Source organism: Uloborus diversus, chromosome 3, assembly GCF_026930045.1.
Source record: "Uloborus diversus isolate 005 chromosome 3, Udiv.v.3.1, whole genome shotgun sequence".
NCBI classification, from domain to species: Eukaryota; Metazoa; Arthropoda; class Arachnida; order Araneae; family Uloboridae; genus Uloborus; species Uloborus diversus.
This window is the reverse complement of record NC_072733.1, coordinates 180371319-180398061: the sequence shown is the minus strand read 5'-3', so window position 1 is coordinate 180398061 and position 26743 is coordinate 180371319. Positions and strand designations below refer to the sequence as shown.

The window sequence follows — 26743 nt, the reverse complement described above, 5'->3', positions numbered from 1 at the left end:
AAATAAATACTGGAATTATTGAATAAAATAATGTAAATGAAAAAAAATGAATGAATACGGAAGTAATTTTATAAAAGATTTAATAAGTAAATGAAATGAACTATTTGACGGTGTCCGATCCGCTTTGCCCCGCATGCACTTGACTAACTGTACAAAGCATTTAAAATACAAATAAGCTTAATATTAAACTAATAAATACTGCATTGAATATTAGTAAGTCTCAATTAATATTTGAAATGGTAACAACAAGAATTTTATCATTTATTAATTACAAAAATAATTTTTGACTTACAACAAAATATTATAATATGAGTATCAATTTTTGAAAATTGCTTGTATCATCATATTCTTTGATTTTTAGAGGTAAGTTTTTCTTGACTGGAGTATTGTCCGTTTTTCACTAGTTGAGACTTGGCCACGCCCCCAACACGTTGTATCGGAAGATTCTATATGCGTCTTTTGGGGATGAGGCTTCAGACCAACACTGAGAAAGGTTGCAATTGGTCATCGTTATCGCGCTGTAAGAAGAAGAGTGTTCTATAATTTTTTAAGAAATTACCTCCCACCTTCTTTCCCGAAAAAGGTGTGCTACTAAGACATTTGTTCGACTTAAAAGTATTTTAAGATTTGCAGTGTATTTCTATACGTTTTGGTTTAATTTATCATTGATTTTGCGAAGGAAATCCTAAACTTTCTGTCTTTCACGCTAAGTAAACATTTTCTGAACACATTTTCAGGTGAAATTGGAAGGAAAATTTTTCCTTCTATTCTGCTGAAACTTTCACAGCTCTCAAACGTGGGTTTTTCATAAGTATTCTAATTATAAATCTCTAATCGCATATTGTTAACTTTGCTGGTCAACCATTTCTCACCTTATTTTCGATCCGATTTTCTTCTTTAAAGCGTTTATTAAATATTACACAGTGCTTAGGGATAAATGAACTACTTTTGCCATATTTCGAACTGTTTTACTTCGAATATAATGAAGAATTAATGCGTTTTCGAATTGTGTTTGTTGTTACTTTGCGAATACCAGTCATTTTTAAAATAATACGTAGACCTGTAAAGTGAACAAGCAAAAATTAATGCCAAAAGATTTTTTAACTATCACCGCATTGAAAAAATAACAAAAAAAAAAAAAAAAAAAAAAAGAAAAGAAAGAAAGAAAGAAAGAAAACGACAGACGATAACTTTAATTTCGAATTTTTATGAAAATATTTCTCCGTCACCTCATTTTTGGCCCATTTCAAACAGTCAATATTTTGTAAAAAAAAAAATGTTGAATTGATGTAATCATGTAGAGACAGTATGAAAAAGTATTGAACTACTATTTTGATTCCTAGGCACTTCATTTTTAACCATACACATTTAAAGCCTACGAACAATTTTGGAAGCCTCAGTAGGTAAGTTGCAGTCTGTGTGACACATTTCAATACTTTAGTACTTTTTTTTTTCCAATATGGCTTTTATTCTTCAGAAATGAAAAAAGGAACAAAACAAAAATTAAAGCTTTTCACATGCCAATATGGTTATCTACAGAATAATTGAATAAGTGCCTGAAACAACGTTTTATGTTACTGTTTTAACCTATTTATTTTTCTAAATACGAAAAAATATACATGCTTTTTTTATTCAAGTTTTTTCGATTACTCTAAAAGTAATTCAGTTCTTCCAGTACTTTTACAGAACAGCGTTACGTGTGGGGATCATAAAATAGGCAAAAGTTTGTTGCCCGTATTCTAATACAGATCCGAACAAGGACGGACACAAGGGAGGGGCGATGGGGCGACCGCCCCTTCCTTGAGTCGAGATGCAGAACTCTTCCACGGCATGTCTTTGATACTGAAGTTGAAAATTGTTTTAGCCTATCTTCAATAGTTTGACGAAGCTCTTGCTGTCTGGAAAAGGAAAGTGTAGCACATATCTTATTCTTAACACATTACTGATAGAGATCTGAACTTTGTATAGGAAGTAGTTCAAAGTTCCAAAAACTCAATTTTAGAAGATTTTAGATGATATTAAATAGGGTTATAGGGTTCAAGGGCTCTTCTCAGGAAGTTTGGAAAATTGAAGTCCCCCCCCCCGAAAAAAAGAGGAACTTTAATGGGACACCTTTGATGGCGTTAAGGTAAGGGATGGGGTTTGGTACACTCCTCCGCAATTTTGTAGAAAAGGAAGTCCCTTCCGTTCCCAAAATAACTGAAATGAGACGATCTTTCATGGTGTTTGGAAAGGGGGGGGGGCGGAGGTTTGCGAATTTATAAAAGGGTAAGGGTGTGAAATCAATCGCCCCCTCCTTGAATAGTTTCTGGATCCGTCCTTGGCTCTGAATGTGAAGTGCGTTTTTTTTTTTAATCAAGAAACGTAGCTATAGTCAACCTATTCAGTTGTTCAAAATATCCCACACTGGCAAGGAAACTGACTCAACCACTGAAAAAAAAACAGCAATGGAGAAAATTAAGGTTTGACGCAATAGTAATTTTAAGTGATTTAGTCTCAAACATTACAATATGCGCAGTCAACTTATTATGTGATGTTTATTAATTAGTTTTTGAAGTATTGATACATAATGCATACTTTAAGCTCGAAAAATATTCTTCCAAATTATGAAATTTCAATGATGTGTCATTATTGATGAAATCGTTTCTACGCCCCCCCCCCGCACCATTTAGGTGAGCTAACTTTGCGGTTTTTGTGTCGAGAAAAAGCACTAAATTTAGATTTTAAATCAATAGCCGGTACGGTTTTCCCAGATTTTGAATTGTGTCACTTTCCTTGCTGGAGTGCGATATGATTCTTTATTAAAAACATACATGATCATAAACATATTGTGACTAGCGCTATCCAGGAAGGAGGGGGGGAGCCGGTCTTTTCCCTTAAAACAATTGTTACTGCGATTTTGGTGACTTAGAGCAAACCTAAGGAGTCGCTTACAAATGATGTCACGCTTGAAAGGGGTAGGGAGAGAGGGTTCGGGGTTCATGAACTTCGGACAGTTAGTCTCAAGGGGGAAGGAGGGGATTATAAGAAATATGACTTCACATATTTTGGTCCAAATAAAAGTGTTCGTTATAGCAATATGTTCATCGAACATTGCGTGAGATGTAACGAGGGGAGAGGCTAAGGTGAAGTGTAACGTCCTTTATGGACAATCCGTGTTTACGTTAGGCTACTGTGTACTGAAGTGTTATAACTAACTTCGTTTCTGCCCCCCCCCCCAGAAACGAAGTTGGTTACCTCCCCCCCCCCCCGCCTTGAAAATACTCGCCCTGGGGGTAGTCGTCATCTCTTAAGCCGACCCAACCGATGAACCTATAATTTTAAAACAGTATTCAAACCAAAGACACTTTTTATAACGCATCGCAAATTATTACATATTTCTAAACATTAATATTCATGCAATACTTAGAGAAATAGCCTTGATTTTAATAGTCAATTGCTTTAAATATTTCAGATTGATTTTTTATTGTTTTCTCATTTACTTTTATTTCTCACATGTAAATCCTTTCTGGAACAATTGCCCAGTCCCCGCCTTTGGTTCAACCAAGTTTTTTTTTTTGGGGGGGGGAGGGGAGGGGGGGGGCAACTTTTGTTCGAATAATGTTTTCATCATTTTTCAAAAATAACTGCTACTGTAGATCTACTGACTGTATATCCGCTCTATATGATCTGAAATTTTGTACAATCCATATAGATGCATCAAAAAGACCCAACCCGTAAGAGCTACTGAGTCACCCCCCCCCCCTCAAGAAAAGGGAGAGGGAGATGGAGAGAGATATTAAGTCTTCAAAACGAACGCAACCCTTAAGCATTTCAATGCCACAGTCTGTGTGGCAATGAAGTTTTCATGTCACCCCCCCCCCCCTTTTTTTTCATCAGCGCACTTGCAATTTCGAATATAGGACGTTAGTGTTTAAAAGGATATCGTTCAAAATTCAGAAAGCCTATCCTTAATAGAAATGTTTCATTCGGAAAACAAAATACCTTACTTTTTTTTGTAAATACAATATTTTTGTTCTGAAATTTTCAGTTTGAAAAGTATAGATTCCCCGTAGACGACAATTACGCGAAGCTAGAAACGAAAGGAAAGAACACAAAGACATTTTTACAAATTTAAATGCCCGCCAAATTTAGGGTTGTCTCAATTGAAAGCGGTAGCGATCACCCCCACGCTAAACTTAGCTTTGCTTTCGGGAAGGCGTTCCGAAGTCTCTTCTCCTCATGAACGCACAATAGACTACATGTGTTACTACATAGTTAAAACATTGCTAGGAAGGGGGCGCTAAAAGCAGAGTGATTATTTCGCCATTTTACTTTGCCCCACTATTTCACTTTGCCCCACATTCCCCTACAACTTATTTTTTCGTCTCGATAACTTGAGTTTTACTTGCCATAGACATTACTGTTAAAATTTTATATTAAAATAATATCGATGAAAAGCACGTTTCTCTCATCCATTAAACGAAAGTACTCAGTTTTGTTTATCTTTTGACCGAAATTAATGGAAAAATATAGTGCAAAAAATATGCACAAAAATTCTAATGGTAAATTTCAGATTAGTGATGTTTAAGGGAGCTTTCTATGAAAAAAATTTTGCTAAATGAACATTACCATCAATGTAAAACTGCATCAATAGACAGATTCTCATCAGTGAACAATTTCTTTACTGAAGGTGCACAAGTTTTCTTTCCAAAGCCTTGATAAAAAGCAACACGAGAGCATCATTAAAAGTATGTCTTGTAGCATGAATGTGAACTTCTTTTAATTAATAATAGATAATAAAGACTTAGTGTTTGGCCTTATAGATTGAGGAAATCAAAACAATATAGCGATGTATGTTATCATGCATTGAAATAGTTATAACTATTATTAGCGCGAATCTGATAAATAAACCTCTAACTTAAAAAGAAAGCTGCGTTTTTTTTTTCAACTTGTGTATTCTGTAGTAAAAAGAGTTAGGCGAGAAAAACTTTTAGGACCAAGAAAATGTAAAGCTAATATTTTGTATAACTCCATCAAATGAACTGTTAAATAAAGGATTATAGGGTAACACCCCAGTAAGTGTCACTTTAAGAGTTTGTTCTTAAACTAACCTCTGTTTTCATTACTTAAAAAAGAACATTCACTTGCAAATATACTTGTATCAAAGAATGCACATCTGTGCATCTGTTAAGTTTACTAAAAACAAAAATATTTGAATTGATATTTTTATAAAAATATATATTCATAAAAATTTACTAAAATCTGCAGTAATTGACACCTGATGCCCCAATGTATGACACCTTGTGATCCAGTAATTGGTACATGTTAATAAAATTGGAAAATCACTTTTTTTTTTCACTTTTAGATTACTTACAAATTTTATCATCATAGGAAACATAATTAATGTTAATTTAAAGTAGGTAATTTTACATAAATTAATGTTAAATCACGCGTCTTGACGTCGAAAAAGTATTTTAAAGAAATAAAAATTAATTTGGAGTTTTACATGGAAAAAAATATCAAGATTATTGCTGTTTCATTAGTCGGTATGCGGTTTTGATTTTATGAATTATAGCTATTTCCACAGAAAAAGGAACATTAACCCGATGATTCTAAGGGACCATAAAAAATAAAATGATTCTCTACAGTCGCAATATCTGGCGGTATATTCTGTAGTATATTCTGTAGGATTCAAATCAATAGTAGAACCCAAATAATATTGTTGCTGCAAAAGAATCAGAAATCAAACTAGTCATATATTGCGCAACACATTAGTGAGTATTGACACATATGCCAATTACTGCGGACTAGCAAAACTGAAGCACCACTAATTGGCATCCATCATTGCTTCAAAATTCCAACAAGGGATAAAAATATACTTCTGCCCACTCAAAGTAACACCTTTCAAATAAACAAAACTTTTGACAACCAAAATGTAAAATTTATTTTAAGTCGGATTTTAATGGATTGATGCGCATGCTTTCCTTAAGCCAGAGAAGAAGCTTTTGCAACAAAAATGACTGATTTGACACAAGCCACAATTCTTTCTCTTTCATATACACTGCTACCATTTAGTAACATGAATTGAAGTTATAATCATTAAAGTAAATGTACATTCAGTTGGTATATAGCCTTCTACTTTCAAAAGATTGGATATGAATCTTATTTTAGGATTTTGTTGTTGGAAGTGCCAGTCACTGGTGACCTGCCAATTACTGGGGGTGTTACCCTATAAGCCAATTAAAAAAAAGAACATTTTTGTTTCTTCTATATTGATTTTGCATTATTTTTTTTAACACATGAAGAAAAGATATTTTGAAATTTTATAGTTGCATCATTATAACTGTTTTTAGCACAGCTGCATGACTGATTGCCAACAAGCAAAGAATCTGAGGACCCGAGAAATAAATATAATTTAAATATAAACCTGTGTTCTCGATATGTTGTTTTTAAAGGTTTATTAGAAATAGTGATGAAAATACAGCTAATGTGCGTCAATGGTAAAAATTACTACTGAAATAAAGCAATGACAAAAATGGAAAAATCTTCCTTCAAAACGTCGTTTCGTGTTAAGAGTGGTTAAGGAATTTCAGCTTACTGTTAATAAGAAAAGAAAATTTCTAATCATAAGATGCACTGATGTTAGTTTGATTCTGATTAGTAAATGAACATTAAAGCACAATTTCATTTTCAAAAGTTCATAACATCGATAAAAACTTACATTTGGTACATGACATTAAAAATATTTTATTAATATATGTAATTGCTAAAAAAATTGCAAAAACTTTTGTGGTTCTGTTTCAGTTTTTTGGGGGACTTTTAATGAAAAGTAGTGTTTTAACCCAGTAAATGATTACGTCCAACCATAGTGCAATCAGAGACAAATGATAGCGGACATAAGCAAAGAGTGTTCCTTCGGGTGGTTCAAAAAAACTTTTTTCAGCTACAGTCCAGGACACCCCCTATTTTTTTTAAGACTTACTAATAGTATTATGCTGTAAAAGTTTTAGCTTCTTACTCAAATTTTAAGACGGTGCTCAATGACCCCTCAATTTAACATTAGCCGTAGTATACAAAATGTCACAAATTTAAAAACATTTTAATTCCCCCATTTGTTTTTTTTTTTTTTTGTAAATAATTATTTCATTGCAATGTATATGCATAATACTCGTTGTTTTTTTCATTTTAATGTATTTTTTTAACTCCCCTCCCCATACTATTGAAGTTTGGGGGAGGGGGTTGATCACCGTCTTTCAGTTGAAATAGGAAGCTAAAATTCTTCCAGTATATTGCTATCCACAAGTCTAAAAATATTGAGGGGTGTCCTGGTATCTAGGAGAAACTTTTTTTTACATGTATTTTTGAACCACCCTAGCTGTTGGGCGACAACATTTGTCATTTTCTTTAACTACTTATTGGATCGGTGGATCTGTTCATGAACACTTCGCTTAACAGATTGGCACTGTATTCAATCATCCAATCCCAAGCAGACAACGGCATAGCCAAGTGCCACGTTGCTTTGTTAACTTCCGCTATCACTTTTCGTCGAATGCATTGTAGTTGGCAAATACAAAATTTTGTTGTCGTTTCTTTTGTGAAATTATGTAGAAGGAAGTTATTGTTGCCAATTCATCTAAGAAAAAAACTTCTGAAACTTATTAAAAATAAGGAGAAAAAACGTTCATTCACTGACCGGAGTATACTACACGAATAAGGCTGTTTCACATCAAACGGTTCCTTGTCTTATATTCATTTCAATAGTCTCGTGAAAAAAACTCCTTTCTCATGAAACTTATCTCGTTTTCTTCTCCCTTTTAAAGTCTTGATGAAAAACACTAAAGAACAGTATTCAATATTGGTTTAGTTTAATCATTAAAACAAACGTGTGAAAAAATGAATTAATTTAACAGTAAGAACAAAGTAAGTTTAAAATAAGAGCTTAAAATTAAACCTAGTCTAAATCATTCTACAACAAAAACTACCCACTTGTTAATTATTTCAATAAAAGATATCGGTATTATTATTGCTACTTCTAGCATTGTAGTTTTACGAGCATACATTAAATCTTGATGTATATTTTGCTGATGCAAAATAATCGAATATCAACAGAAACTCTGATACACAAGTACGGCATTTAGCTCTTTACAAACTATTTAAGACCTTTTCTGCAAGAAAAATGACAAAAATGTGTAGTTTAATTTGTTTAGCAAAACTGGTTCAATTTGTGCCCCGAGGAAGACAATGCAACTAAACTGATACTGCAGCTGAGTGACCTTTTTATTTGCTATGCATTCGTCTTGTTTTATATATATATATATATATATATATATATATATATATATATATATATATATATATATATATATATATATATATATATATATATATATATATATATATATATATATATATATATATGCGCCGAAATAGTTTTAGTATTATCTAGGCTTTAAAATGTGTTTAATGTTTCATTTGAGTCACGTAAAACTGCTTTGAATGACTGTGAAAATGAATTTAATTAAATTTGAAACATTTATTAGATGGAACGGATTAAAACTAACTTTTCTTATGTTTCAAAAACCTACAAAAGAATGCTTTTCAGATTAATCTCATGAAATATAGATTAAATGCAAAGTAATGCCAGAAAATATTTTGTGAATAAATTTTGTTCGAGAGAGCTTTTATTAATTTATTTTTCGGTAGGGAAATACTATATATACAATATTAAAGAGAAAATTTTCGGAGATATTTCGCTATCAGGCACTGAGGTATTTTTTTATTTTTATGCACGGTTAATAGTCTTATGTATCTAAAAATAAATAGTTGCTATCATTTATCTTAATTCACGAAATAAAAAAGGAGTTAATTATATCTTGGTGATTTTTTTTATAGATCTCTTGCTGAGTGTTCAGATAGACTTCAAAGTATTTTTACAAAAACGTCAAACGTAGTTTTGTAATTTTTTTAAGATTCGTGTTTGTAAAAGAATCGCTGGTGCAAAAACTGTAAAAAATAAATAAAATTAAAACAACATATTTTGTAGTGTAGATTTTTTAGCACAGCGTTGAAGAATTTTTATTCATAAGGAAATTCAATAAGTTACCGGATTCATCTCCTACCAATGTAAATAAACTTCTAAGCATCGAGTATTCAAATTATGACTTGAATTTTCTGTTTATTCTTTATTTATTTTTCTTACCTGTTGCAAACTATTCCGTGTTGGTTTATTGCGCAAAATGTTTTTTTCTTTCTGTATTATCCAGCTGATACCAAAAGTATGTATTTTGAGCTTAAAGACGAAGGGGGAAATCAATGAGAAATATGTGTTCGTGATCATGTCACTGACTTATTTTATCTTTTATAAAATATTCATAAGAAACCGTAGAGATTTATTTGTTTAGCAAATAAATTTTGTACTGGTTTGCTTCCAACGTAGAGAAATAAATACTTGTGTTTTAAAACTAGTGTTTGATCTTTCCACAGAAAGATGCAAAGTGGTAAAAAAAAAAAAAAGAACGCATGGAAATTTATTCAATGACAGAAATACTCATAAAATTTACAGAGTAATGGAAGAAAATACTTGCGAACAGGCATGCAATTAACGGAAAATATATCAAGCAAATTTATTATATATCATAACTATAACAATGGGAAGTGCCACTGCAAAAGTAAAAGAACTGCTGGTCTTCAACAATTGTTTTTAAATTAGACAACGGAAAACACATTGGGGAACGGATTTGAAGCAAAAACGCAGATTATAAATTTAAAAATTTCCATTGTGGAAGTTTACTGCATTACCACTAGCCACAAAAAAAACCCTCGCAAGGTTGAGAAAACCGTTACCACATACGGAAAAATAATGAAAAATTAAAAAAAATTTTTATAATAATAATATGCGAAGATATCAGTTGATTCAATTTAACCAAAAGAGAAGTGCGAACTGCTGGGGCAATATTCTAACGGGAATATATATATATATATATATATATATATATATATATATATATATAAATCTCGTGTCACGATGTTTGTTCGGGGTAAACTCCGAAACTACTGAACCAATTTTTATCAAATTTTATACGTATCTGTAATTTGGTTCAACTTAAAAGATAGGATAGTTTTTATAATTTTTTTATTGCAAATAAAATGTTTATTATACATTAATAGTGTGTATCGATTGTTTGGTTCTGTAATTTTTTAATAGATGGCGCTGTAAGTTAATTCAGCCTTAAAAATTTTTTTCTTAAGTTAATTAAAATTTACAAATGATGATATGTTACGGATATTAATATTTATCAACAACAATATCTCCGTAAAAAGGAGGAGTATAGAGGCCACACTTTTCAATGTAAAGGTCAAATTCTACAAATCAAGTTGAAATTGATAAGAGGGTAGTTACATACTCACCACTGCATTTTAAAACGTATGAGGCTTATATAAATGTCGAGTTTTAAGTTCTGTTACCGACTGTGTCAAAGCCGTTATTAAGGGTCCTTACTTGGTCGCATTTGAGGTACAAGATAGGGACAAAATTTGTGGAAATAACGCGGTGAGTGAATATCAGGACAATTACGCTCCGTCTACATTGACTAAGCTCGCAATGAGAGTGAATGAGCTTCTGGATTCCGTTGCTTTGCAGAAGTCGCAGGGGAGCTGGACTCACGGTACTTGCTTGCAAGTCTGTCTTACCCTCCGCAATCCTTGGAGCTTTCTTAGGAAAGTAGAACGGTGTTAAGCTTTGTATTTAAATTACCTAAGTTTTCTCTGAAGGGGGGGGGGTGGTCAGGCGACACAACTGGCTTTTAGCCAGGGATATTACTGTACTCTTCAAGTGGATTCCAGGACAATTTCAGGAAGGAGAATGAATTTCAGTAATGAATTGACTTAACTACCATTGTCGTGTCCCGTCTAGACCTGACGTAACTCCGAATGGGAGCAAGTGAGTCTCTGGATGTCGTAACTTTCCAAGATTAACGAGCAAGTAGAATTCTTTGTGCCTGCTTGAAAGTCTTTTTTAGCAGTGGCTGCGGTTGCGATAATGCTTTTGGTACTTTCTTGGTAAGTCGAAAAATGTGCCAAGCTATTACTTTTAATCTTACTTCGGTTCTCTCTAAAGCTTTCAGAGAAATGATTGTTTCGAATCCGAAAGGTTTCGGAATTCTTCAGAAAGACTTCAGGATAATTTTAGGAAGGTTTCTGAGTTTAAGTGAGATACGTTCCTACTTTTTTGCAAGATATGTTACGGCAGATATTGGGCCTGTTACCTATCCATTATTTTTCAGGACGTTTCATAATTGTTTTTACAGTGTTGAATAAAATCAAAAATATTATGGAAGCCACGCAAACAAAGAACGCAACATTCATCAATCTCGGGCATAATTAAAAATTAAAGCCAAGATATTTGGACCAAAACTCCATCCAAAACAAAACTGTGCATCCAAAACAAAGTGAATGTTGTTTTTGCATTTGTTTTCGTTAAACATTCCCGAAAAGACGGGAATATTTGCGGACCGTTACTAATCGAGAATAATACATATCACGATGCATTTCGTGAACTGTAATTATTGGTAGCAGACAATCATAGGGAGTTGCATTCTCTAATGCAGTATTCGTCAATTGTTTAAGATAATTTTGATGACATAATATCCAACACAATCATCATTTCTGTGGGGAAACTATATAAATTTTATGCTTGAAGATGTACTCCATAGAGTTAAACAAACACACCGATGTACAAATCTAGATTTTACACCAAGTATATATAATGAAGCTTTAGTGTTGATTTAAGATTTATGCATTCCAATTTCAATTTTGTTGTTTAGTCATTATGGTATGATATTTCCTGATCGATTGGTCACCGACTTAGTTAACACTGATTTACAATGAGAAAAAACAGTGCAATGACGTTGTCTTAGCTACAATTATTGTAAATAAGGAGCCATTACTTACAGCTGAAAAAAATCAAAATTATATTGTGCTGAACATCGATCCTGAACAAGGCTATACAGTTGTCGATGAAAACAAAGCCGTTAACATTCCAATTCAATTTTTAAATTCTCTGGATATACAAGGAATGCCACTTGACGATTTCCGGTTGAAAATTGGTTCACCAATTATTCTTTTTGACAGTTCAAACCCAACCAGATTATGCAACGGTACACTTTTTTTTTATCAAAATTTAAACGAGTTTGACGGAAAGGTTTAAAGGAGAACTTTTGTGTTGCCACGCAATCCATTAATAGCGTCATAATTTTCAAACACATTTGGATGGCTTCAATTCCGATTTGTTTAGATTTGAAAAGACCATAAATAGATCTTAAAACCAAACAATGTCTACTTTCGGTTTCACCGTAAAAAAAATTCGAAACGTTACTGGTTAATTTCGTGGAACGTTTCGTGATTTCAGAGGTTTTCACCTATTTCCCCGCAAAATCAAGTATCTTCGCAAAAAAGGTTTCTGAATTGCTAAAAGAAGCACGAATGCTGACTTTTCACTGCTGTGAAAAATATTTTTTGCTATCAGTTTAAAGATTGACTGACGGTGTTTATTAAGTGTATCGGCTTCAATTTGATCACGGCCCGCCCAGGTTGATAAAACTCCCAGTGGGAGCAAAAAAAAAAAAAGTCGCTGGATAGCTGCGGTTTTGCGAGGCAGGAATTGCAGTCAAGGAAATGCTTGGTCTTTGCTTGCGATTTTCGCGTAGTTTTGGCGAGGATTGTTTGAATGCTTCTCGAGCTTTCTTGGGAAATTAGGAAGGCTCTAATCAAATACATAAAGCCTGTTTCATATATCTAGAATGTTCGCAACTGGCTTTATCATGTGAGATTTCGCAATATTTCAGAAAGGTTACTGACTTTTATCGGAAAACGTTCCTGGTTTTTGTAAGATATGTTACTGGTTGAAATTGGGCACATCAGCTGCCTATTATTTTCCAGGAACGTTTCTGAATCGTTTTTACAGTCTTGGACTAGAAACATACATGTTTCTCTAATGGGCAACTATCTATCGCGTACTCACAAGGGAGAAAGGTATCATACCTATTCGAGTTAGCAATAGACAAGTTAAGCAAGAATATCGTGCACAAATAAGTGCTTAGATAATTTTCAGTTTTCAAATAATAGAAACAATAGATCGAAGTCAATGTTATCTACTTCCTTTATAAAATTAAATTTTTATATGTTTTTAATTTAGTTAATGTATTTTGTAAATAAGTTATTGATTACAAACAATAGAGTAATCTGAGATGAATAAAGTGTAGTGTACATTCTAAAAGTTTATGTTGGTTTACGCTTAATTTCTACGTTCCGATATTTAACAATCCGTTTCGATATTTACTATCACTTTCAAGTTATTCTGCTTTTAGTTTTGGCCGAAGTCGCACTTGCAAAATTTACTAACTGTAAGTATAGTGCTTTTAGCATTTAAAATTTAGTTAGTACTTACTAATATCAATAAGTAATTAATTCAGTCTAACACGCCCATTATCAATCTCATATATTTTAAAATTTGCTAGACTATTTTAAGCTTTACTAAAAATATTAATTAGATTCTATCAAATATAGAGCAAAAGAATATTTTAATCCATCTACTTCGCCACAGCAACGCGTGGCTGGGTCAGCTAGTATATATATATATATAGAGAGAGAGATAGATATTATAATAGGTTAATTAAATATTTCAATTATTAATTATTTCCTTTTCAGGAATGAAAAGCACATCTAACTGTTAACAAAAAAAAAGAAACCCTACTAAGGTTATTTCTAAGTGTGATACTCGTAGATTAACCCCTTCTCACCCTCTCCCGTTAAAAACAAATCCAAAAATAAAATATAAATTTGTATATTAATTGTACAAATAATTTTATTTACATAATTTTCTTGAATAAAAAACAGGCCATTTTACTACCGTTTCTTGAAAATATTCGCTGGGTAATGAGATCGGTATTGGGTTAAAGGGATATCATTGTTCAACTGAGTAGTATTTTGTTTATTAGAAACATTTTTTGGAAAACTATATATAACTCGATTGATTTATTTCTAGATATGATACTGATGAAATGGCTAAGTTGAAATGTGTTTATTTCACCTGTTGTAATAAATGTTAAACTGAAAAAAAGTTTTAATGAGAAGGATCAAAAATTATAATATGTTTTTCTCTTAGAAAAAAAAAGTTACTGTACTTAATGGTCATGCCGACATGACTCAATTGTGTTTTATTTCATATATTCTCACAAAAAAAACAAAAAAAAAAAAAAAACTTTTAAAATAACTCATGTTTAACAATCATATCTAAAAATAATGCGTTATAGATGTATCAAAATAAAAAGATTTATCTTAAATTAATTTCAAATAGTGAATTACATTGTCCTAACGGTATGACGTGCATCACTCTCATTTTGTGTATTCTGTGTACACTAAGCTTGTCTGTAAACAAAATACATGATACATTTAACGAGAATGAATTAGTATTAAAGATTATCAAGTGTAAATAACTGCTTGCACGCTTCAAAATCTGTCCAGCTCTTTTGTAACGAACAATTTTCAATTACAGATAGTTGATTACGCAGAATGTCAAAAATGTTTCTAAAAGTTAATTAAAATCATGCTGCGACGTTTTAAGAAGCAGTATGTACTGAATGGTTTAATTATTTCATCAAATAATCTCCAAGCATTCCAAAAAAAAAAATCAAGGATTATCTAAAACTACGAAACAATAGCTTCATTTATGGTTAAGATATTCCGAATGGAATTGACAACAATCAAAGAATACTGAACCGAGAAGCGCACGCAAATCTCTCCCGTTGCCTTGGTAACGAAACTCTTCCCCTGTTTTGCGCTGCTATCCGAAACACGTTACGTGCGGACAAAAGAGGTGTTTATGCTTTTGAGTGTGTGTGTGTTTGGATGTTTGCGTGTACCTTGTCTAATTCCTGATTAGAACATAGTATGCGCGCGGGGCAATTTGATACAAATTACGTTTAATCAAGAGAATAAATCAAGCTATTTAGTGTAGCTGCAATAAATAAACTCTCATTTCTGACCATCTGTTTGTGTTAATATCTATGGATATTTAATCATTCATGTATGTGTGTGGGTTCATGTATATATATGTATTTATATACTACACGGATTAAATTAAATATATCAAGATACATAAATTTACTCTGAATTTTGAATTTTAGCTAAGTTCTTTTTTTTTTTTGTATTCCACGATTTGTTGATTTTCGTTGTTGGTTTTAGATAACGTTTTACGTTGGAAAACATTTTAGTTTTTTTTTTTTGATATCACTTCAAGAGTTGTCTACAGACTTTCGTTGTTTGATTTAAGATCTAACAAAATCATCAGAAAATCGCTAGTGGGAGCAAATATTAACATATTAAGTAGTAAGTTACCGCACCTAGGTCAGGGCTAAGGCAGAACTACATGCAATATACCAACAGCCCGATTTTCTCATCAGAGACTGCAGTTTTGTCCTTGTTATGGACATAGCAGTCTGGAATAGGAAAAAACAGAGCTAGAGTTCAACTCCTAAGTTTTGAACCGCACCATGTCTGCAGACTTTTACTGGTGAGATAAATTTCCTTTATCTACCAGTTTGTTGGCACTCTCAGCTTCAATGAAATAGCATCTGCCTCCATCTCGGTTGTTCCCTATTCCAGACTGATGAGTCCATAGTAAGGGTGAAGCAGTCATTGTATTTGATAACATGGCTGTCGGTTTATTCCACGTATTTAACGTATTGTTTTTGCTGAGAAGTAAGACGTATTCTGATAATTAGTTAAGCAGTAAACAACCTACCTATATTGTACCGAGGAATATGACCATTGGTTGTAGGTCAAAAAACGGTTTCTTCATACTGACTTCTTCTAAACTGCAGATGTACTGCAGTCTTCAAACTTATGAAAGTTATATACTGGTAGAATTCAATCAATCTTATTAAGTAAGCTTGATTAAAGTAAAACGGTAAGAAGAAACCGTTTTTTTTTTTTTTGACTTACACAATGTCAACGCCTATATTGTGAAGGATCAATAACAATAAATAGAAGCTATGTATTTGATTGTCACGACAAGACACATAAAGAACTTATCCTCTGTCATAACCATTAAAAATATTTAAATATTTTAAAGTCACTATGGTCGAGGTAAGAAAATCTTAGTTATAAGTATTATCTTTTTTAGGAAGCATTGCATCTGAATACTGACTATAGAAAAAAGCTCTCTCAAATTCGCGGAACAAATTGCTATGTCCACAAATAGAAAAACGCTGAATGAGTGTCTTTTCAGCAACTTTAATATCAATGTAATAGAAATATGGTGCAGTTATTAAAAAAATACAAGGAAATAAACTCCACCTGAGAATAAACACACTCCAGTGAATTAACGCAGTTAAACAACATTTAAAATACGTTTTCCTTACTGTTATACAATTCGAACGATAGAAAGAATTAGGAAAAACTAGAAAATGAATTTCTGAAATAAAACATTCGTAAAGTCGTAAAGAAAAAAAAAAGGCAAAACCAGAAAGCAATGAAAATTGAAAAGGAATAAATAAGTAGAGAGTGTAAAATAAAAGTTGATTACAAAAGAAATACAGAATATGAAAAAGTTTAAGTAATCTTAGGTACAGCATTGCACAAGTACAAATTAATGAAAATTTGGTAAACAAAACATTTAATGATACTTTTAAAAAAATATACCACAATGTTCATTGACTGGAAAAATTTGTTTTTTCATTGGTTAGGTGTTTGTTTACTAGGTCTATTGCACCACTTTTATTTAGCACTTCCGAAAAATTTAGATAAAATGCATAAAAATTCTCACATTAAAAAAAAATACTAAGGTCAAAAAAATCTCTTACTCTCAGGCACCAACTGTTGCAGATTTTAATGATGTTTTGAATTTCTGGAAACGAGCGGCAAGGCGTTCAGGCCACAATAAACGAAAATAGAATACAGCTGTTTATAAATACGTTTTAAGCGGGTTTTCACCGGCAAGTCCGTAAAACGGAATGTTTATGCCTATTAATAACAATGACTGAACTTTTGGAACGTAAAGAAAGTTCAAAAAAATCTAAATTTGAATTTTGAGTCAAAAATTGCTCTTTTCTACACGTTGACGTTGAATTTTTCACTTTTTTAAAAATTTTATTTTGGCTTGATTGTTGTGCATGCGTCAATTTTCACAACTTTTATTTTTGAGTTGGCATTGCAACGCCAGGCAACTCCGCTAGTAATAAATGGAAATGATCAAAATAGGATTAAGTTAAACCATGAGTAAAGCGAAAAATTAACGTTACATAAACCACAAATTGGTCTAGACAATTTGTGCTCTATTTAGCTTGTTTTTTTCATATTACTAATAAATATAGTAACAATTTCAAAAAGTAGCAACGAGCCTACTTTCAAATAAAATACAGGGAAAATTACAGTGATAAAAATTAGTTATCAAATACCAAAACTTTTTTAGTAAACGCTGGTATAATCCACTATATTGCTTTTCATAGGGAATCCAACTATATTTCTAAGTCCCATTCCGATGACAACTTGTGTTTGTTAGTTTAAAATTAAATAAATTGATTATCTTCATTCATTTTGTAACTCATTCATTTGTAGGAATGACATTTAGTTGCTTTATTACAAGGGTTTAAATTTTTCGCCCCCTTCTCTCCCTCTTTCTTTCGGATACTATTTTAACTTTTACTAAAAAATGAGTTTTTGCGAAATAAGTGACATTCATTACCTATTATGTTATCCAATATAAAAGAAATTATTTAGGCAGAAAAAAAAATTTCAGGTTTGATTTTTTTTTTTCATACTAATATAATTTTACACAAGAAAACCCCTTTCTTTTCATTTATCAAACATACGGTAAACATATGATTCAAAACATATTTTATTCAACAACGTTTTTCATTGTAACGGAAAGAATTGTTAAATTTATTACTTAATGCACACTTATTTTTCTGCACTTCTATTGTAGTAACAGCCTAACTAAAGAGTTTGGATGCTCTGCTGAATGGCGCAAGGCAAACCTCCCCAGGGCTGGTCTGAAAAGGAAATAGCGACTTGGTTTTTTCAGAAGTCACCAGGGGTTGAACTGCAGTTAAATGCCCCGTTATTGCTCAAAATGCTGTGCATCTGACATTATATCGAGGTAAGAGTTTTTTCGTAAAAGCTTTATACTTTTCCGACAGTAATATCTTTGTTTTTTCAGTCTCAAATAATATTTTTTTTAAAAGGAAAGAAATGCTGTTTAGCATTAAGACACTTAATCAATATTTTCTTATTACATGTCATGAGTTTTAAAAAGAAAAATATTGACCAGCCACACTTTCAACAAATTTCATTTCTTATTCTTGTTGGTGGTGAAAAAGCACTTTGTTTTGATTCACTTAATTGTACAGGAAACCTTGAACAGTAAAACTTGGAAACTATAATTCAGTAGCTGTTAATATCACGATACCGAATGTCTATTATACTGGAGAAAATTATTATATTTCCATAAATTTGGTTCCATTTATGGATTAGCCAAATTTCATGCCACTTTACTTTGAGTACACTGCCGTGGTCAAATAAAGGACAGTAACTCAGTAACTGCAAATTTTTCAATCTTTATTTGCTTATCATTAAATGTACGTTAGCTTTATTTCACAAGCTTGCTAATTTGGTTTCTGCTGAAAAAGGGGGAAAAACACAGAAAAACGTCTAATTCCAATATTTCCTACTGTTAGTATTGACTCAAAAAAAAAAAAAAAAACGCGTTTCTTATATTGAAAACTCATTTCTGCAGATACTGCCATTTACCTACCAGTACAAACTGGGGAGCGGAAATCATTTCATAAAGCAATAAAACAAACATGCTTCCAGTTACTTCGCATAGAATATGATTTTGACTCCGCTCTCCAGAAACTTCGGCCTATTACTCCGAAGAAGCAACGGCACGGATGGTCATGCAATGCAATTAGCGTGTGACATCAGACGACGGGACTGCGCTGAATTTCAGCAAAATGAAGCCGGGGGAATCATCTCGCTTAGCCATCAGCTGAGATGCACGCTGACGCAAGAGTCTGCGAATACCTAGGCGCGTGGTAGAGAGCGTTGCAACCACGCCGTCCGAATCCGATTATCGATTCTTTATTCTTAATACGGGGGCGGATATCGGAAATTCGTCTGCTAGCCGCATGGTAGGACGAGCATGCTGCCTTTGTTTACATTTCGGCTGCCACACCTGTCGGGCCGCCCACTTTCTCTCTTTTGCGCCTGCTGCTTCTTCGCCGATAGAGCGAAGGAAAGGCGGCTGGGGGACAGTCCCTTCGGAACAGGACGTGCCTCAAAGTTAAAAAATTCACTGCTCCAAGATGATACGCACAGAATCCATAATGCGTTATATATATATATATATATATATATATATATATATATATATATATATATATATATATATATATATATATATATATATATATATATATATATATATATATATATATATATATATATATATTGTACTTGTTTACATAAATCAAGTAGATGACGGTAATGGGGGGGGGCGTCAAGTCAAGAAGAAATAATTTGCTTTTTTCCACGCTAATTTCCAGTACTATAACTTAATTAATTATTTTTTTTGACATAAGTGAGTTTGACTCCTTTTACTAGTTATTTATTTTCCAGGTTTTAAAGATATTTTTCACGTCATTTAAAAAATACTTTTTATAGTCAGCATCGTGCCTTTTTCAAAAAAAAAAAAATTTTTTTTACCGTCACTTGCGCATAGTGGTCCAACTCTGGTAATGTTTTATTTATTCCTTTAGCACCCAAATCTATCTATCTACCTGTAAGGAAATAAACATATTTGATCGACGTATCTATTTTCCGTCTTATTATTTAATCTTCCATCTGCATGTCTATCAGAATAGAGGCATTACACAGTCTGTAAATTAGTTTGAAATAGGTAATTTTCTGATAAATGCTCAAAATAATTTCTCTCTGTTTAAATCTTGCTGTAAATTATTTTCCTTGTACTATCTCCTAGACAGTTTTTATGGATATTTCGTCCCATGTATTTACTTGAAATTTGCGTAAGAAGTTGTTACCAGCATAGGAGATTTCGGGGCACGTTGGTCCACTTTTCTACATGTAATTTTTTTTCTCTTGCCGAAAAATAAAAGGAGCATGTTGCTTTTGGACCATAAGTTTCGTCAAATACTTCGGATAATCCTAGATTGTTTGAAAAATGTTTTAATTCCTTTTTCTGACTAATATTGCAACAGACCCATGTGAAGTGGACCAGTGTGCCCCATACTCGGAGTACTTTGGTCCGCATTACGCCAACAAATTCTGTAACAAATTTGATAATAAATGTTATCGAATGTTGTAACCGACTTGTTTTTTTTTTTTTTTTGTAATTAGAAAGCAAATTATGAAGTTTAAAGTTCGATGTAATAGATTAGATTAAACTAAATAGTAAACCGACTTTTATTTTGTCGCTATTTATTCCAGAAATTTCTACATTTTCACAAGAATCAGCGCCACTTAGATCTTCATATTCTTCATTGCTGCTATTACTAGCATATTTGATTCATTTTTGTGATTTTTTAAAAGGGAACCAATATGCCCCGGGTTTTGTCTGAAAATATACCATAACATCTTTTTAATGACGAAAAAAAAAAAAAAAACTAAAAATTATTGGAAACTAAAAGCACTTACTTTAGGAGGGTAATTCAATTAATTGGTTCAATCTTTATGAACAAAAAATAAATTTGCACACTTTTGAAATTTACTCAGCACTGTGTTGAAAGTTCATTTTCTGAAATAAAATTTTTTCAATAACTGATTTCATTTTAGGATTTGTAGGATTATAATTGCTATTTGTTGGTCATAAATTAAAAAAAAAAAATAGTATATAGATCGATCCAACGGGCAATGCGGACCTAGGAACGAAGAATACTCTTAAAATTAATTTTCTAGACACATATTCAACCTTATTCAACCCTAGACACATATTCAACCTAAGGTAACATCAACATGCAAACTTTCCAGAATATTATTAAATATGATTGTTTGAAATAGAAAACTTTCTTTTAAATTATTTACCAATTGCAACTAAATCGTTATTGATAGTCGAAAAATAGCTCGGCTGTAAAACAGCTGTTTACCGTTTATGATATTTATTTGTCCTTTATCAATTTTAGATGATCCTTTTGAAATACAAGTGAAATAAAAAAATCAAATTTCATTCGGTTTCAAATTCTTCATAGTTATTTAAATACTCGAAAAAAGTTCTAACATAAATTGTGTCGTCTTTCGGTAAAAATTATGCTTGAACTAAGTCTCGTAAAATAACGACGTGAGTTTCGAGTTCACGTGAAATAATTATCCTTAAATAATAGAGGCAGTGAGAAGCAAAGGGATGTAAAAAGATATTTTCAAGTTTTGAGTAAAACGCGTTTAAAGATAATGCCCTCGGTAGAAATTCATTGAAAAGTTTGTTTTTAATAATGCTGGATAACAGCACCTACCAGGACTACACGTACCATCTCTTGCCCCAAGGAAGAGGAGAGGTTCACATATCATTTGTACTGGTTATCTCAAAATTTTTAAAATTTTGCCGCTACATCCCATTGCTTCTCACTGACTCGATTGTTCTTAATCCTCTTGAGATAATCTTTTTAAAATGAAAGTAAAATTTTTAAAAAATGCAAATTTCATTCAGATTAATAATATTTGTATTTCATTGAAAAGCCTGAAAGTCATTCTAACACAAATTGTCTCGGCTTCCAGTAAATATGCATGTGAGTTAAGTGTAGAAAAAGAATGGTATTAGTTTCATGTGTGAACTAACATATACAATCAAAATACATTGAAATCGTACAATGTTTATTATATGTATCATAAGTGGTTAAAACCATATTTCCATTTCCTTTTACTTTTTAGGTATAGATATTAAAACGATGTTGTTTCTCTTGCAAGCAACTATATTTATGAATATGGTGATCTAGCAATAACTTTTTAAATTTAAAAATCTTATTAAATCACTTGATTATCATTTTATTTACTCCTATAATCTTTTTATACTATAATGTCATACCTTTAAACTTTGTTGTTTTATCTGATCAGAAGAAAAGGTTTTACGAATTCGGCATGGTATGAATAGCTGAATAGATAATTTTACCATTTTTGGATACCCTATAACATTTCATCACATGTGAGGAAGAAAAATCCAAAAATGCTTTGTCCCAAGTACAAAGCATTTATCGCTTTTTAAGACAAAAAGTAGTTAACTGAAGCATTCACATGGAAACAACTGAGCATTTATTTTGGCACAAATAACTGTCTTGCATGTAACTTTAGTAAATATTTTACATAAATTATGCTTCAGGAAACTTTTATAAATAAAGAAACATAAAATCATGTAGATCGAAACACATTCTCACATTTGAATAGCTCTCAAACTTCAATATTTAATAGCCTTAAGAAAAAAAAGAGAGTACTTTTCATTTTTTTTACACTTATGTTTGAATTCTTCTATTTATTCGATTGTATTTATTAATACTTAGTTTTATAAACAATGTTTATCTCAGAAATATATGACATGAGGGAGTTCATTTACAAGGCAGTTATTTACCAGGTAAAAATACACACACACACACTATATATATATATATATATATATATATATATATATATTAGAAAGAAACATCTAACTTAAAGAACAGATACTACATTCTACGCAATATTTTTTTTACAGTAAATTCAGATAATATAAAGTTATTCCATTTATGTGATTTGAAAAACTTTATAATTACTCAATAATTTATAACTGGAATAGGTTGTATACAAACTATCGTGGAGCTTTTACAACAACCAAGTGAATAACTAAATTAATTCCGAGTTATGTACGTGTAAATAATTTGCATTTGTTGAAAGTTTATATGTATTTACATGTCCTGATAAGTGCTTGCCTTGATGACTTCTAAATATTAAACCAAAGTAACAAGTTTTTTTATTCAAGAAGCAAAAAAAAAAAAAAGTTACCATTGATATTAAAAGAATTATTAGACGCTAAGTATTAAACACTAAGTATCCAGTATCCACAATAAGTAAGGCGAAAAAGATTGAAAAAACATTTTTTAAATTAAAATTTTTAAAATAAATCAATTGAAGCTAGCTTAAATTGGTTGATTTTTTTTTAATTTAGTGCGCGCGATTCTTTTTATGTGAAACAAAACTAGATTTTACAGTTTTAAATATATCTTGAAACTGTAATGTTTCTTTACATTTACATCATTATTTAAAAAACGCATTAATTAGTATGTATATCAGTATTGTTTTTAAACTGCGTATGTCAAATACGATTTAAGACAAATATTGTTTCAAGCAATTTTGTTTAAGAGCCTCTGTAAAACTGCACTACATATTACTATTCAACTTGCCATTACTCTCTCGTTACTGAATGTATATTAAAATTAATTAGAAAAGCAAATACAATATTGAAGCAGATTATATGCATAAAAACAGAATATTTCAGATTATATATTAGTCTATGTAAAATGAATAGACTTAGGAGCATTTTACAGAAAAATCTTCTATAAAAATTAAAAATTCCGAATTCTTGGCTGAGTAGTTAAAACTCAGTTACATTTATGGAAACGTTTCAGATATTAACTTTCCTGATCACAGTTATAAAACAGATATGACCAGTAATCTAATTAATGTAAATTTTTTTACTGGCTTTGTGTATTACAAAAACTGGTTCATCATTCAAAATCATTGTAAGGCAGAATAAATACTTAGTTCATTTTATTAGTAAAATAGAAACGCATATAACTTAATTTACTATGAATAATAACAGTTATAACTTTTTCGAGATGTAGGTTAAACACCAAAAGATTAAAATCAAATCATGTACATAAATAACTCTTGTAGTAAATGCGAAGTTTTTAATGGATGGTTAAATCTTATTAACGTTCAATCCGTTGATATGGCTTTAATCTCGATGTCTCAGTGCTTAGCGAGTATTCTGAATCAAATAAACACAGGACTAGCTTACAATTATACATAACTGTTGCAGCAATTTTCCATGTAAATGAAAGTTGAAAAAAAATTTTTTTTTTACTGTTTTATTTGCATTACGGAGATGCAGTTATAGATTGCAATCGTTAAAAGAAATCATCGGATTCAAAAATGAATTGAAAGTAAAAATGTTCATTTTAGTTGATATAATAATATTTTGTTGATAACATTTGAAGTGATATATACTTCTGGTGGTCTTCATATGAATGAAACAACATGACTGCTATGGTTTTATAGATAGGTTTGTTTAGAGAAAAAATATTTTTGAAAAAATCTCGAACATTTCAAAATTTCTCCAGTCAGTGCCTAGACTTAAAAACACTGAAGTTCGTAACGTAACTCGATTAAAATCAGCTTTACAAAGATATCATAACAAATGCAATAAGTAATTAATTAAAACTCAAATGTTTTTTTTAAATCGAGCAATATGCTCCATTTTATTTTGTATTATTTGTTTTCAGTCGTCAAGTTGTAAGAAATATTATTTAAATTTTCTCGTATAGCGGCATTTTTAAAGTTAACTGTTCTAATCGTTTTCGCAGATATGAATTACAAAAACAAAAGTAACTATAGACCTAAAGCATAAATATGTGTGTGTGTGTTTGTGTGTGTGTTGATTTTCAGAAATTAGAGATTTAAACATAAAAGATTGTTATGACAACTTTTTTGCGAGCGGTAAGTGCTGTTAGATTTTTGTTGTATTTCCCTTAGATTAGCAATTCGTTTTTGGTAAAGTAATTTTTGACATTTAACTCGCAATTCTTTTCTTTTCACTGGAAGGAATGACATCAGCGCGGGTGAAATCTTTGTCCCGAGCGAATGTTTTGGCGATAGGCCAGGATGCCCACTCGCCAAGGTAGGGATCGCGTAGACAAAGGGAATCGGGGGAGAGGGGCTCGGGGAGGGAGGAATAATGAGGAAGACGGGGGAGAGAGGCGCATGCCCGGCAGTCGGATTCGGGGAGGCTGCGCAGTGAGTGCCCTTCCAGCGAGTGTGCAAATATGGCGGCGAGCTCTTGGCGTCTGCGGTGCGTGCGGCGCGGATAATCGCTTCGAACCCGGTTTCTGCGAGTGCGGGAAGTGGCAGTCTGTGTGTTCGGATGCTTCGGAGCGGCCAGAGAGCCGAATGAACGAGGATATGACCGAGCTGGTGGACCGCGAGCGCCTCCAACGGGTGGTCGTGGTGTCTGTGGAGCAGCAGGAGGGCGGCGGTGGCGCCCCCCAGCTCGACTCTCGGCGGCCCGCCGTCGATTCGGACGACGAGGAGGACGCGAACTCGGTGGTGGACGCAGTGGAGCCGCCGGTGGACCTTCTGTCGCGCTCCGACTCGGAAGAAGTGAGCGGCCCGATGATCGAGGCCGCCGAGTTCCGGGCCCTGGCCGAGGGCCCGGCCTACGCTAGCCTCAACGGCCGCCTCAGCCCGGGCTTCTCGACAGCGTCCAGCTACGCGACGCTCACGCCCCTTCAGCCGCTGCCCCCCATCTCTACCATGTCGGACAAGTTCTCCCACTACGCGCACCCGGGCAACGTGAGTGGCAGCTTCACGCTCATGCAAAACAACCTGGGCATGAACTTCCAGTACGACAAACTCGGCTCCATCGGGGTCATGAACATGAGCCCGACCCTCGGCGTGACGCATGCCTCTGCCGTCTCCATGCTGGCCGCCAACGGCCTCGGCTCCCAGTCCATCCCTTCGCCCCCTTACTCCCAGAACGGCATCCACAGCCCCGAGAAGTCGCTCAGCCCCACCGGCTTCGAATCCTACGCGCAGCGGGACCTGGGCTCGCCCCAGAGTCCCGTCCTGCACACGCCCACCTCCATGACCCTTCAGACGCTGAACGGGCTGAGTGTGCCCGGGAGCCCGCCCCCGGCCCAGCTCCAGACCCCGAGCCCCCCGAGCAAGCCCTCGCCCGAGCCCATGACGGTGCCCGTGGTCAGCCTGGCCCCGGCCACCGCCCTCAATGTTGCCCTCTCGCTCGCTTCGGCCATCCCCGTGCACGTGACTGTCCAGCCGGCGGCCACCATCGTCGCGTCGCAGCCGCCACAGCCACAGCAGGTCGTGGTGGCTGCGGCCTCGGTAGTCCAACAGCCACCTCAGCCACAGCAGCAACCTCAGCCACAGCAGGTCCCCAACAAGACCATCATGGTGGCGACGGCTGTATCCCCACAGTCTGTCAAAAGCAGCGGAGATGAAGTCGAAGAGATAAACACTAAAGAGCTGGCGCAGAGGATTAGCGCCGAACTCAAACGATACAGCATACCACAGGCGATATTCGCCCAAAGGGTGCTGTGCAGGTCCCAAGGCACGCTTTCGGACCTGCTAAGAAACCCAAAACCTTGGAGCAAATTGAAATCTGGGAGGGAAACCTTTCGAAGGATGTACAAGTGGCTCGAAGAACCGGAATTTCAAAGGATGTCTGCCCTCAGATTAGCAGGTAAAGTGTTTACCAATAATCTATAATCCTCTACTTTCTATCTATATATACCTTAGATTATAGTTTCCAATTCTGAATCAAAATTCGCTTTTTTGAAAAAAGCTGGGTACAGTGTCCATGTAACCTTCAAATACTCCTTTCGTTCTTTATCTAAAACGTGTTTGACAAAACCTCCTTTATGTGCTATTTTCGCTACTAGAAATTCTTTTATGCATAATGTGTTTAACACCGGAGCTCTCGTATTTATAGCAATCA

General features: G+C 33.5%; 1 protein-coding gene across 1 annotated transcript in view; it reads left to right on the top strand.

Moving 5' to 3' along the window:
• Positions 1–24894: 24894 nt before the first annotated feature.
• The window catches only part of LOC129219075 (uncharacterized), a 79652-nt gene continuing 77803 nt past the window's right edge, over positions 24895–26743 (top strand). Inside the window, exon 1 of the mRNA XM_054853393.1 lies at positions 24895–26488. Coding sequence (XP_054709368.1) covers positions 24895–26488 — 1594 coding nt within the window. The remainder of the gene's footprint in view (positions 26489–26743) is intronic.